The 15,309-nt window shown below is 33.5% G+C and overlaps 2 protein-coding genes across 2 annotated transcripts; one reads left to right on the top strand and one right to left on the bottom strand.

Moving 5' to 3' along the window:
* Nucleotides 1–1,328: 1,328 nt before the first annotated feature.
* On the bottom strand, nt 1,329–6,327 carry LOC106721108 (serine protease snake). The gene is made up of 8 exons (XM_045682186.1): nt 6,054–6,327; nt 3,733–3,889; nt 3,597–3,662; nt 3,425–3,498; nt 2,939–3,121; nt 2,516–2,729; nt 1,806–1,972; nt 1,329–1,584 (listed from the first exon to the last, which is right to left on the bottom strand). Exons 2-8 carry the CDS (start codon nt 3,785–3,787, stop codon nt 1,357–1,359), a joined length of 987 nt encoding a protein of 328 aa, XP_045538142.1. The 5' UTR covers nt 3,788–3,889; nt 6,054–6,327; the 3' UTR covers nt 1,329–1,356.
* A 2,711-nt stretch (nt 6,328–9,038) lies between these two features.
* LOC106709196 lies at nt 9,039–15,213 on the top strand. Its single transcript, XM_045682318.1, has 4 exons — nt 9,039–9,171; nt 9,839–9,925; nt 10,241–11,018; nt 11,700–15,213. The coding sequence occupies exons 1-4, from the start codon at nt 9,039–9,041 to the stop codon at nt 15,211–15,213; spliced, it is 4,512 nt and encodes a 1,503-aa protein (XP_045538274.1).
* The last annotated feature ends 96 nt before the right edge of the window (nt 15,214–15,309 follow it).

Here is a 15,309-nt window from a genome sequence, read left to right as displayed (position 1 = left end):
ATAATAACGATAAATATATTACTTAGTGAAAATGTAACTTTCTAATCGTAAAAGATTATTTGAAATCAGTCCAGTATATTTTGAGCTTATTCATTGCAAATACAATATACTAATATTTCCTCTTTTTGTTATTAGTAAAGTTAAAAAAGGTTTTGTTATATTTATAATGTCACTCATGTTTTAATAAACATAGTAATAAAATCCTTTGATGGAGAAGTGCTTGTGTATACATTAATTGAAAACATGTTTTTGGATTGTTTCTAGTAGCAAAAGAAAGCTGAAAATGTTTCAAGACGAAAATATTTGATTTAATATTACTTTATAAAATATTCCTTTGGAACAATTAATTGGATTACAAGAGTTGCTTCTAACAATGAAAGTCGAAACTTTGTCCAAAACTTTACTTACACTCGATTCCAATTTAATACAATTCATTTGTTAAATTATTCAAACTTTCGTGATACATTATCATTAACTTATATAGTACGGCTAAAACACTCACGTACATAAGTCCGGTGTCGGCACCGACTAGTTTCGACCCCATCGGGGGCCCTTCATCAGCGTGAGTGGGACTGGTATTATTTCGCGGACGCGGCTCGTCGCTCACTGAGCTCAAACAATACCAGTCCCACTCATCCTGATGAAGGGCCTCCGATGGGCTCGAAACTAGTCGGTGCCGACACCGGACATACGTACATGAGTGGTTTAGCCGTCCTATATAAGTTAATTCATTTTTGTATAATTATTGTTATTTTCATTTTGATACAGTTAAATAACTTTTAATATATAATATATAATAAATTTTATTTTTTGGAATCTAGGCAGGATAAAATGGCGTTCAACGTAACGCGACGTGATGAGATAAAGCTCCTGCTCTTCTCTAAAACTTTAACTGTATTTCAAAAATGAAAGTTAAACACTATTAAGATCAAAATTTATATATTGTGATATAAGACATGACATTCTAAAAATCTTTCTCAGAATTTTTAATCATATCCGCAAAGAAAGCGTTTTAGTAAATCAAATCCTATGAGAAAGAGTGACATGGGTCTGATCGGATGCTTTGTTGAAATGTTTTAACAGCACTTTGCTTCATAGTAATGTGTTCTTTTTGCTTCATTGTGTTCTTCTTCGCGGTAAAAAGGCATCATTTTTCATAGATATACTGCATATACTGGGACCAAAAAAGTAAATTTTTAACATTAAAGACTTAAATTGATATTAAAAACTTGAACCTTCAAAGAGTGCGGAGTGAACAATCTAGACAAATTATAAAACCTGAATAAATTTCCTTTTACAAGTGTCAAATAAAACCTAAAATAGGTTGGTAATAGACTTATTGCTGCTCCTATTTCTTCATTTACTTTTGACATTTTCTTTCAATGTAACATTAACTTCTTTTTCCCAAACAATATTTTCAATCCAATCAATAAAATGGGATACTTTTGAAAAAACGCTTGGAGTGTTGGCCAATGCGCAACCATGACCAAATGACGTCACGCCAACTACGTAATGCATACCCCATTCAAATTGTATATCTATTGGCATTTGAAGCTTAATGTGCAATGGACCTCCAGAATCTCCCTGCAAAGAGTATTTTATTATTTTATCATTTTTTACATGGGGTCACTCGACCAAAGAACATCTATTTAAGAAATAATTAACAACACTATACAAAAATCAAATGACTAAAGTTCTGCTAAGATCTACAATAGACACAGAATAAACAAGGTATAATATTCCGGTGATTAATAAATATTGATAATAAACTAATTAACAGGCGAATATGCGGAATCTCCACAAACCTGACAAGCATCAATTCCACCTGACATGTGGCCGGCACATATCTGGTGGGAAGCAAGGCCATGGCTCCAATTCCTGTTGCGTCTCCTTTTCAATGTATTATTACATTCCTCTGATGGCACCATATCCACTGCGGCTACTTGTAATTTGGATGACGTACGACGACTCGCTGCAAAAAGATTTTTTTCATAGCAAAAGGTGGCAAAAGAGCAAACGGCTACAGTGACCGTTGCCAAAAAACATCAGCATTTGCAGACACGTTGCCTACCTTTATATAGACAAGGGAGGAGACCTAAAGAAAGAATATTTCTCCTCCCTACGAGTCTCCTCCTCTTCCCAATTCAAATCCCTTTATAACAAAGAGTAGGAAGAGAAAGAGGACTAAATACGTAATTAGTCCTCAGCCAAGCTGACTTATTAGACGAAACGCGGACCTGTCACGCATGTCGCGAACAATTCACGCATGACTTCTGTATTCCTTAACAAATTGTCTTGTCCGCAATCAATAGAAATTTTAAATTATACAAGCGATCTGTTTCATCTATACATGGGTGGATATTTAAAGTTTGAAACAATTTTAGACTACACCCTATGATGTTTAGGGATAAAGTACTATTTTAATGTTGAAAGAATGTTTTAACCAGTAATGCGCAATTACAAATCTTCTATTTTCATTAATATTAGAGAAATATCTTTATTTCTATGAGCTTACCAGTATCGACTACGCCCCAGCCTGCGACTATACCTTTGCCTGAAATTTCATTTTCCTTAGTCCATAAACATGCAGGATGGATATTTCTAGTGAACTCTACATTTTTTATTAATTCTATCAGAGCGATATCATAGTATCTTTTCGGAGCATGATATTTATCATGAACGATAAATCTTGAAATACGCACATCTTGCGGTGGAACGCCATTTTTATCCTGAAATGGTTATATAATACACAGCATTCTATAAAAAGTTTTTTTTTAATTAACGAATATTAGGAAAGTTGGATTAATGGAAAGAAAGGATCTCTTTTATACCGAAAGGCAGACTATTCTATTTTTGATATATTTTATCCGCATTTAACATCGAGAGGTCCATATTCTCCTTTCACCAAAATATTTGCTTAAATACCAACAATACTTACGACGCCAAAAATATTGACAGTACCAAATCGAACTACTTGAGGAGTTATGTTAGTGACAGTGGTATCACGCGAAGTCACTCTCGAGCAATGGGCAGCGGTAAGCACAAACTTTTCACTGATAAGAACTCCACCACATTTGAATACCCACATCACATATCCAGTGCCAAGCCAACCAATAGCCCCCTAAAACATTAAATGACGAAGCGAATTACCCGATGTAGTATGCAGGATTTCGGGAACTCTAGTACTGAATTCACATGTTATTTAACATTTATTTAACTTATTTCCTATTGCTCTATTTTGTTTTGCTGTAATTAATAAAAAGACATTTTTATAGGTTCCATTTTCGCCAGTAAACAACTTTGAAGGCCTCTAAGTGAATCTTGAATGTTTTAAAGCTTAAGCCGCCTCCAAATCGATTATAGCTTGTCTCAGGGTAGTATGTTTGTAATGTGTTCGTATTAATAAAATTTAACTAAATCTTACCATATGAGGAATCTCTCCAACTTCGGCATCATCACCTCCCACGACAACGGGCCCGACCATGTCCCGATCAGGACCTTGTACATCATCTCTGGTTAATTTACCCGAAAAAAATTGCACAAAATATTTTAATATCTTCATCCTTCCCTCGAATGTACTTATATTAACAACTTACATGACACGAATTCTCTTAACCGTTTTTCAATGTCGTATCGTATTCTCCAAATATGTTCCAAGCATTCTAAAAATATCAGATACAATTAATGGGATAGAGATCATAATTTGATCAATGCATATCCATCGATACTTACTAACTTCACTAACCCGACGTCCCTCTGCTCTGAAGTCAGGTGTATAATAGTACATAGGTTTGCAGTAATCATTGTTTTTTTCTTGTAACTTATCCAATTCTTCAGTTGTTGCATTCCATAACTTAACACTTTGTTCTTCTATTAGCGGATCAATAAACTGCAACATTACAATTTAGCAATAATTTTTAAACAACTGCCAAACGTGCATTTATATGAATTTATAAAAAGTGAAATAACCAAGTAAGAAATAAAACGAAAGATATTACCATTAGTTAATTAAAAAAAGGGTTATATGTTTCATCTGTGACTCGAGACTATGAACTATATGTCTTTGTCAAATTTCAATAAAATATGTTAAACCGTTGAAGAGTTAAATAGTGTAAATATGTGAAACAAACGTATCCGGTTCGGTTCTACATCTATACCAAATTTAATCGTAACCATCTAAACATTAAAATTTATAGTATTGGAAAGGAAATCTTACTATTTTATTTAAATTAATCTGTGTTCACTTCTAGATCAGGACTCTCTTGATTATTTTCAGCTTAATTGAAATAATAATGATGATAATGATGATGATGACAAGAATGATATCTTCTTGTTTTTAAATTATTTTATTTTATATACAATAAAACATATAGAAGGGGAGACGAGGCAAGGATTTTTGGATTTATTCGATCGTGGTAGTTAAAGATAAAGGGGGAACCGTGCATCCAATCGAGTACTCCTAGTACTTATGAGTACCCTCCATATAGAGTAGCGCTTTCGATCAGATTACTAAGTAAAAAAATGGTTTTCAAAAATACTGAAGCGCGTCAGATTGAGGCAAGGTGAGTTAATTACATTTAGTGAAATTTCAAATTTTAACTCGCACGACAATGTCATCAAGGTGACGTTTTTCTCTTGAAACTTTGGGACTCTGCTATTTCCTTATGTACCATGCAAATTGACAGATATTTGAAATGTGGAGTTTTCCGCATATAATTAAAATACCCTATCTCCAACTGACGCGCTAGGCCATTTTTAACAATAGATTTTTTTAATTTGAATCCTGATGGGCTACCCTAAAAGGGCGTTTCGGCTAAAATATACGTTATTGACGGTCGAGTTGGCGATTGTAGCTTTTATGGCGAACACAATTATATCTAAGGACTTACTATCCAAAGTTTAAAGTTGCGGAGAGAGGAGTTTTTATTAAATAAAATCGTACTTAGGTTAATTATTTTCACTACTTTTGATGTAACTTTGACAGTTTTATTTTATAAATAGTCAAAGGTTTTTATTTTATACAGCCGTAAGTCATGTATGCTACCAAAATAAATTAAAAAAAATACTCTATTTAATTCGATTAAAGTTTTTTAAACCAAACGTATTATTTATTTTAATTTTTATTGCGAAATGTATCTTAAATTGATTAAAAATAATAAAAATCTGACATTTATATTGTTTAATTATTTCATAATTTTGAAGACACGGAACGCAAAACTACGAAGTAGCAAAGAGTATGTAACCATTTCATAGTATACTAGCGAAATGTTTACATACTCTTTGGCATTATCTATTAACGGTTTTTCAGTTGCGTGGCGTCATTGTGGTATTAAATTCTTTGTAAATTTGTATTGTAAGGTTGGATATGAGTCACAGAACCGAATCAGTCAACCCCGACACCACGTGGTACTTTCTGCCCTACCCCTAGAGTGTTTATGAAAAGCCGGAGGCGCGGAGGGGGAGCAGCCCCCGCGTGCCTTGTTACGCTAGGGCGGAGGGGCTGCTCATCCCATAGCGCCGGAGACGTTGCAAATTTCTTTTGTTAGGGAATCAAATTCTGCCTATTTCATAAGTTTTTTTTTTTTGTTATATTTTTTTAATTTATTTTAGTAGCGTACATGACTTATGGCTGTATAAAATACAAATCTTTGACCACTTATAAAATAAAACTGTCAAAGTTACGTCAAAAGTAGTGAAAATAACTAACCTAAGTACGATTTTATTTATTAAAAACTACCAGTCTCCGCAACTTTTAACTTTGGATAGTAAGTCCTTAGATATAATTGTGTTCGCCATAAAAGCTACAATCGCCAACTCGACCGTCAATAATGTATATTTCAACCGGCGTTTCTATATGAAGCGTTTCATTTTTAATAAGAGTACTCGATTGTGTACAAGATTCCCCTACTATGTTTAACTACCACGCTCGAGTAAATCCAAAAATTCCCGCTTCGCCTCCCCTACTAATATTCTGTCTATTTAAAAAAAGTGGTAAGAATAGAAACGAGTATATAGTTTATACAAGATATTTTTTCATTAGAAGACAAACTTACCTGCGTGTTATGAGATGTTTTATTCTTTGAGACATCCTCACCGTTACTGCTAGAAACTATAAATATAGTAAATTATTACAAAAACATAAATATGTGCGCTGATGTACGATGATGTATTTATTTACGTTCTTATTATTAACTACATTACACTTAATTAGTAGCCAATGTCTTCTGATGATGTTCTATATCTCTGCTATCCGAAATTTCATCTAGATCTAGATATCTGTTTAGCCAAACTGAAAACACCTTACAACAAACATCTATCTAAACATTCGCATTTATATTAGTAAAAGTTTGTGATAGTAAGATATTGACCAACTTAGTGACATAATTTCTTAGGAACACAATTTCCAAAACCCAATTTATTACTATTTATTAATTTTCACAGAAATAAGTTTATAAACAAGTCATTACATTACATTACTTACCAAAAATAAGAAATGTTAAACAATGTCCAAATTTATTAAACCTTAAATTCATTTTCTAAAATTGTTAAAATGAAAAGCAACTCATTTAAAATAACTAATTAATAAACCACAGCGGACGAGCCCGTGACTATAAATGAGAAGAAGACACATCACAGTTGACACACACTCATAATATTTGTAACACACAGTATGCTATGAGATATGCAAAAATAAATTTTACTCACGGAAGTATGTGAAATGTTAAAATTATTCTGTGCTGCGCTATCAATGGACTATCATAATACAAGACAAAGAACAACAAGACTAAAGTTTCAAACAATTTCATTTTGACTATATTTACAAGCGTTCCATAAAACCTCGAAGGAAGTTGTAATAGTTTAGACTACTGTGATTTGTCAAGTCACCAAATAATCTGTAAGGAGCATTTTCAAGTGTCACATGACAGATGGATTTGATTCAAAATTCAAAATTCATTTATTTGCCATAAAATAGGGTGCAGTTATTATGATGTGTAACATCGGCCTATTTGTTAATATAATATTAACATGCAAAAATTTACGAGTATTAAGTACAGAAAAATAGTGAATACTATTTCTTCTGTACCTAATATTAGGATTAATCCTTTATCCTAATATAGGATTTAATAATCATTTAAATTAATCAATGTCACATAACTTATTATAAGTAAAGGTCAAATTTTTTTTTATTGAATAAAATTGTTTACTAGTCAAATATGTAAATAAAAAACAAAAAAGAAAACATTGATAGATTTAAATTCCATATGAAAACAATTCCCAAAAATAATAATAATTTAGTCAAGGACTGTATTAGATATTGCTAATTTTTATATGTAAGAATTCGTCAATTGAATAAAAATTTAATTACTAATTTATAACTTTTATATATACAATAATGTCCATTTATTTAATTTCCCAAAGATATATCTATCTTAGCAGTTTTATAGCGTGTAAAATCTAGACTTTATACATCACCGGTTTTATTTTGCTCGATAGCCTGCTTGAACCGGTCGAGTTATTTATTAAGAATTATTAACTTATTTATTAAGTTATTATTATCGTTAGTTATTAAGAAAAAAAGAAAAATTTCCACTTTAATAAATCTCTGTACTGACATTCCTTTTACTGCGACATATTATAAATGCGAATGTTTTGATGGATGGATATTTATTTGAAGGTATCTCCGGACCGGCTTAACGGATCTTGATGAAATTTGGCACAGATGAAGAACATTGTCTGGAATAGGGTTGCCAGGTCGCCAAACCTACCAGCCGGACAGACCAGCCAGTTTGGCCGTACATTTGGATAGAAAAGTCGGACACCCTATATTAATTAGGATTTTGTCTCAGTATTAATAGGTACACTCTAGTTTGGGAAATGTAAAAAGCCTAACAAAAGTCGGAAAACCGTTTATTTTGGCCGGACACGCAATCAAAAAGCCTACCTATGTCCGGCTTTATCCGAACGCCTGGCAACGCTAGTCTGGAAGAACACATAGGCTACTTTTTAGTTTTTTTTTAATATCGTGCGGACGGAGTCGCAGGCGACAGCTAGTTTATTATAAATTCGATTAGCAGTTACGGACGTCTTTGCCCGCGTAGAATTAAAAATAACATTTGTTTCATTGCTGAGAGAAGGAAGCGATCATGTTATGTAACTCTGTACTAAATTTTAATTGAGATCCGTTTTGCCATTCTGAAGTTATCCTATAATAAACATCCATCCAAATATTCAGACTGACTTCTCGATAGTTATACTCGTAATGCACGACTCAAATTGCTGGGTCATTATATATTGGTTTATATCAAACACATACTGAAGGAAAAATAAAAAAAACGTAATAATTTCATTCTTTTATATTTTCTAAAACGTTTCTGAAACATTTATAGTTTAAATTAAAAACTCATTTCATACCATCTAAGATCACAATAAAATTACATCTAATACGATATTTACAATAAATAAATGCTTAATTCTCTAATATTTACATCCTAGTCTCATCGAGTTCTAAATTAATAAATACAATATTAAATATATGTTCAGTTTTTGACGAAATAAAAATACAACAAACATTTCATGACAACACCAAGATACTAAATACTAAAGAATTATAAGGAATGACTCCAATATTTCATACATCTCAATTTATCACCTTACAAATCGACGGCTCCCATGAACGAGGGCCAACGTGCACATTGACAACTTTACAGGAGAAGCTCTCAAAGTTTCAACCTTGTAGGAAAAGATGCCACTTAGGCCCCTTCACTTAAACAAAACTATATGTTTATACCTGTAAATGTGTATTTGTGTTTAGTGCATGTTGTTCACTAAACTAAGAGGTAGCTTTTAACATAAAAAGTAAAAATAATCAATTTGTTACTTTGGCCCTTATACATAAGAAACATCGAAATAGGTGAAACAATTTTTATAATTTGTTAATGTTAATATTAAATAGTAGTAATAGTAATAATAGTAGTTGCAAACGCGCCATACTCCGAGCCGCCAATTTAATCTGGTAGGATTATATTATTATGCGACTAATGCGGCGAAGGGGTCTGAAGTGCGGGGAGGATGCGCCTGCACACTGTGCGGGGTGTCGGGGTCACTCGCCCAAAAGTTCTTACAGCGGACGGCCGTCCGTTGTAACCGAAGAGGAAAGTTCCAGAAGTCAAGGTATTCTCATCAACATTTATGGTGACCCCGACGTGATCGACGGCAGAAAGTGACCCCTTCGTCGCAATGGACAAACAAAAGTAAATCAATTTACATCGCGAAGGGACGAAACGGTAACGACGATTCAAACAGCCAAAGGAACATCGACGACGCGAGCCATAAAGGGAAGTGGTCTTTTTTCTTAATTTTAACACGCGTTTTAACAAATGTTTTATTTGAGCAGATAATTTATTTTCTTGCTTTAGGCAAAAAATATCGTAACATCGTAGTATTGGAATATTCTAATCAGACGTAATTTTTTTCCTACCGTCGTATTAAAAAATATTTTAGAAGAAGTTTCTAGACTTTCCATTGTTACGACGCATTTTTCTACCTTCCTTTTTTTTATAAATTAAAGTGCATAAATTGCCGAATCGATTAATTAATTTCCAAATTCGTAAGTTGATTTCCGAAATGTCACATTTTCCAAAAGCAAATAACAATTAGTCCATTTAAAAGTTTATATTACTTATTTGAATACTAAATAATTCGTACTAATTGCACTTTGTATTGCTGTTTATTTCGTCGTAAAGCGTAACCAAACTATTTTTTTTGCTAGTCGATCTCTATTCCTTTAAAGTCCACAAAGGTCAACTCAATTTAAATTTTATTTGACGGACAATTCCAGGCTTCGCTGCCTGCGCACCGCCTTTTGAAAATCACCGGAGTTCGGGCTGCGCTGGTGCAGCTGCTGCAGAGCTGCTGCTGGTTGCAGGTCGAGCCGCTGCGTAACATATACGCGCGGCCAGCACGGTTTGGGAATTTTATTTATTTCCGTTCTGTTCACCTTTTATCTTTTTTTATTATTGTTTCCAAAATATTTAAATTACAATGGCAGAAGATTTAAGAACGTTAATTTCAAGTCGGTCAAAAATAAGAGCAAGAATAACTATTTATCAAAATTATTTGGAACCAATGAAACTCATAGAACCAAAAAAAATTACTGCGGTTATGTGTTCGGAATTGCAATTAAGATTAGAAAGATTTAGAAATTTATTTGATTTGTTTGATGATGTTCAAAATAAAATAGAAACACTTAGCGATGATAATTTAGAAATTCAAATTAAAGAAAGAGAAAAAATAGAAAATTCCTTTTGTAGTCTAATTGCAACAACACAGTTGATTATAGATAGTACATCCAATGCTAATCGTTCATGCAGCCATGAAGGCTCAGTTCAGAGTTCTTGTGTTCATAACAATTTAAATATTAAACTGCCGACTATTAATTTACCAGTGTTTGATGGAAACTATTTACAATGGTTAGAATTTAGAGACACTTTTGATTCTCTTATTAACCAAGTAGATATGATTCCCCAAATAAATAAATTCCATTACTTGCGTAATTCTCTAAAGGGAGCCGCTGCTGTTGTAATACAGTCAATTGAGTTTTCCGGAGACAATTATAAGTTAGCATGGGATCTTCTTTGTGATCGGTACAACAACCAAAGAATTTTAGTAAACAATCATTTAAAGGCCTTATTTCAATTTGAACCTTTACCAAAAGAATCCTACAAAGCTATAAGATTTATGATTGATACATATTCAAAAAATTTAAAGTCGTTAAATAATTTAAAGGAGCCTACTGAGTCTTGGGACACTTTAGTAATTTATATCATGACTTCAAAATTAGATAGTGTCACAGCTCGCAAATGGGAGGAAAGTAGGGGTGAGTCAACTACTTCTCCCACGCTCAAAGATTTTTTCCAATTCTTGAGGAACCGTGCAGACTTTCTGGAAACTGTACAATTTAAGGGTGATGTCACCAAACTTGAAAGACAAATTCCAAAGGAAAATAAATATACTAAGTCGTTTGTAAGTTCATCTTCTGGCGTTGCTTATAATAAATCATGTATTTTATGCAAACAAAGTCATCTTCTCTATGAATGTGATAAATTCAAAGGGATGACCCTAGAAGATAGATTTAAAGAAGTTACTAAGTTTAAATTATGTATAAATTGTTTCCGTCAAGGTCATCATCATTCTCAATGTAAATTGGGGCCTTGCAGAATTTGTAAGAAAAAACATAATTCATTGTTACATAGATATAATCCAAATAATAATCCAAATAGTAAGAATACAAAAAATAATTTACCGAATATTAATAATAGTAACTTACCTTCAAATTCATCCAATGAGTATCCTAATACTTCTAGTTCTGTTTCAACTCCAGTTTCATTATCTACCAGGATATCAAATCAAGTGTTACTTTGTACCGCTGAAGTAGAAATCATTGATTCTAAAACAAATAAAACTTACCTTGGCAAGGCTCTTCTTGACAGTGGTAGTCAATCATCTTTTCTCACTGAAAGTGCCAAAAATAAAATGAATTTATCATGTTCTAATAAAAACCAAATATTAATTTCTGGTATTAATGATACTGTAAGCAAAGTTTCTGAATCATGTAATATCACAATAAAGTCTAGATCTAGCCCATTTACTATAGATGTTTCATGTTTTATTATACCACAAATTACTAGTGTTCTTCCTAGTGTAGAAGTAGATACAACTAAAATTAACTTACCGTCCAATATTACTTTAGCTGATCCAAACTTTTTCCGTCCTTCTGAAATACATATTCTGTTAGGTGCAGATGTGTTTTGGGATATCGTTGAGTCCAATCTAATTAAAACGGGGCGAAACAAACCCACTCTCCAAAGTTCAAAGTTGGGCTGGCTCGTTGCTGGTCCAACCGGCTCAACACAACTATCAGCTACTGTTAAGTGTAACTTTTCTCAAGAGATTAGACAATCTCTTGCCAAATTTTGGGAAATGGAAGAAATATCCTCCCACTCTAATGTTTTATCCAAAGATGAGGAATTATGTGAATCTCATTTTATACAAACTACTAGAAGATTACCAAATGGTAGATTCTCTGTAACAATTCCTTTATCTGAAAAACCTGAAGATGCTTTAGGTGATTCATATGCCATTGCTAAAAGGCGTTTTATAAATTTAGAAAGAAAATTGACCAAATTGTCTGATGTTAAAAAAGACTATGCTGATTTTATTCATGAGTATGAAAGGTTAGGTCATTTAACAGAAATTCAAAGTCCAAAATTCGGTTACTATTTACCACATCACGCTGTTATACGTGAACAGAGTGAAAGCACAAAATTAAGAGTGGTCTTCGATGCCTCCTGTAAAACCACATCCGGCAAATCATTTAATGATATACAATTAGTTGGACCAGTAGTGCAAGATGATTTGCTTTCGATTCTTTTACGTTTTCGCCAAAATACTTACGTTGTTACAGGAGACATTGAAAAGATGTACCGCCAAATTCTTGTTGATGAGTCTCAGCGCCATCTTCAACTTATTCTCTGGAGAGATGAGGAAAATCAGCCTTTAAAAACATTACAACTAAACACAGTGACCTATGGGACAGCTTCGGCACCCTTCTTAAGTACCCGATGCTTAGTGCAACTCGGTGAAGAGTGTTCTGATTTGGCAGTAGCAGAAGTTTTAAAGCATGACTTCTACGTTGATGATTTGAACACTGGGTCCGATTCAAAGGTACAATTAGAACATATTATAACAGGTGTTATCCAAACATTAAATAAGGCTTGTTTTCCTCTCCGAAAATTTCGTACAAATGCACCAGACATTTTTGATAATTTAAATATTACATATGAAACCAAAGATTTTTCTAAACAGGCAACCGTATTAGGTCTTAATTGGTCTCCGGACAAAGATATATTACAATTTTCTACAAGTAAAGATGTAAATACAAAAATAACTAAAAGAAACATCTTATCCAAATCTTGTAAAATCTTTGATCCTTTAGGTTTACTTTCAGCTTGCACTATAATTCCCAAAATTATTCTTCAAAACCTTTGGCAACTAAAATTAGACTGGGATGAAGTGATTCCAGTAGATATAAACAAAGCTTGGACTGATTTTGAATCACATATTGGAAATATTGCTAATATTGAAATACCAAGGCATGTTTTATGTCCATCTCCAATTTCTATAGAAGTTCATTGTTTTACAGATGCATCTCAAGTTGCATATAGTGCCTGTATTTATTTAAAATCCATAGACAAATTCGGAAATTGTTCAGTAAACTTACTCTGTGCAAAGGCTAGAGTAGCTCCTTTAAAACCAGAACTAACTATTCCTCGTTTAGAATTGATGGGCGCTTTATTAGGTGCTAGATTGTACAATAAAGTCAATAATTCACTTAGAGTCAAAATAAATAAATCAGTATTTTGGACTGATTCAACAATAGTGTTAGGGTGGATACAAACTAAACCTAAAACGTTAAAATTATTTGTTTGTAATCGAATTCAAGAAATACGTGAGTTAACAAAAAATGATTGCTCTTGGAGACACGTCCCTACTACTGAGAACCCTGCAGATTTATCATCTCGGGGAGTTAGCACTCAAGTACTCAGCAATAGTGAACTTTGGTGGAACGGTCCCAAGTTTCTATCCAAAGATGAAGTTGATTGGCCTCCAACTAAATTTGAATTAAATTTACCTGAAACAAAGGTTGCATGTAGTGTACAAATTCAACAAAGTGTAATACCATTTCAACATTATTCCAAATTGTCTAAATTACAAAGAGTAACTGCATATGTGTTTCGTTTTATAAAAAATTGTAAAGTTATTCCTTCAGCACGTCAGACTGGTGAACTTACAACCGATGAAGTACAAAATTCGTTAATAATTTTAGCAAAATTGTCCCAAAGAGAATCTTTTCCAAACGACATTCATACTTTAAAAAATACAAATTCATTAAATCGTAAGTCAAATATAGTGTCACTTAACCCTTTTTTAGATAAGGAAGGAGTTCTCCGTGTCGGAGGACGTATTAAAAATGCATCTCATTGTCCATACAGTCAGATTCATCCAATATTGATCAATTCCAATCATCATTTTACCAAACTTCTTTTCATGCATGAACATAACCGACTACTTCATTGTGGTCCCCAACAATTATTAAGTTCAGTGCGTGAACAATTTTGGCCCACAGGTGGCCGTGTATTAGCTAAAACTACTGTAAACAAATGTATAACTTGTACAAAATTAAAAGCAAAACCATTGCAACAAATAATGGGTAACTTACATCAATTTAGAGTGACTCCTGCTGCTCCATTTGAGAACTGTGGTACTGACTTTGCAGGGCCCTTTTCAATCATAAATCGCAAAGGTCGCGGTGCTAAATCATCTAAATGTTATTTATGTTTATTCGTTTGTCTTTCAACGAAGGCAATACACCTAGAGGTCGTTAGTGACTTAACAACCAATGCTTTTATACTTTGTCTCCGTCGGTTTATTTCACGCCGTGGAAAACCCAAATTGATTTGTTGCGACAATGGCAAAAATTTTGTAGGCGCAAAAGGTGAACTGAACAGAATGACCCAAGCCTGTAACCAGTCAGTTAGCGAATTTGCGCGGGAAGAAGGCATCACCTTTAAGTTCATCCCGCCTTATGCCCCGAACTTTGGTGGTATTTGGGAGGCAGGTGTAAAAGCAGCAAAATTCCATTTACAAAGAATTGCTGGTAATACCAATTTAACATTTGAAGAATTATCTACGTTATTTTCCCAAATAGAGGCAATTTTAAACTCGCGTCCTTTGACCCCTTTGTCAGCTGATCCATCGGATCTAAATCCACTTACGCCAGGCCACTTCCTGATTGGACGATCGCTAACGTCGCTTCCCTCACCTGTGACGGAGAGGATCACTCTTAATCGCTACCAGCTTCTAGAACAATTGCGACAACATTTTTGGAAACGTTGGAGTACTGAATACTTATCTGAGCTGCAAAGAAGAGTCAAATGGCAAACTCACAACAAACAATATAAGGTCGGTGATCTCGTCGTTATCAAGGAAGACAACATGCCACCTATGAAATGGATCGTCGGTCGCATTAAGCAACTGCATCCCGGAGCTGACGGTGTCTGCAGAGTTGTAGATGTCCAAACAACAAAAGGAATTCTACGACGGGCTATAATGAAAATATGCCCATTATTAACCCAAGAAACTATTGAAAGTTAAACTTTCAATGGGGGGGAGTATGTTAATGTTAATATTAAATAGTAGTAATAGTAATAATAGTAGTTGCAAACGCGCCATACTCCGAGCCGCCAATTT

The sequence above is a fragment of the Papilio machaon genome, chromosome 18 (genome assembly GCF_912999745.1).
Source record: "Papilio machaon chromosome 18, ilPapMach1.1, whole genome shotgun sequence".
Taxonomy (NCBI): domain Eukaryota; kingdom Metazoa; phylum Arthropoda; class Insecta; order Lepidoptera; family Papilionidae; genus Papilio; species Papilio machaon.
This window is presented reverse-complemented; position numbering and strand designations above follow the sequence as displayed.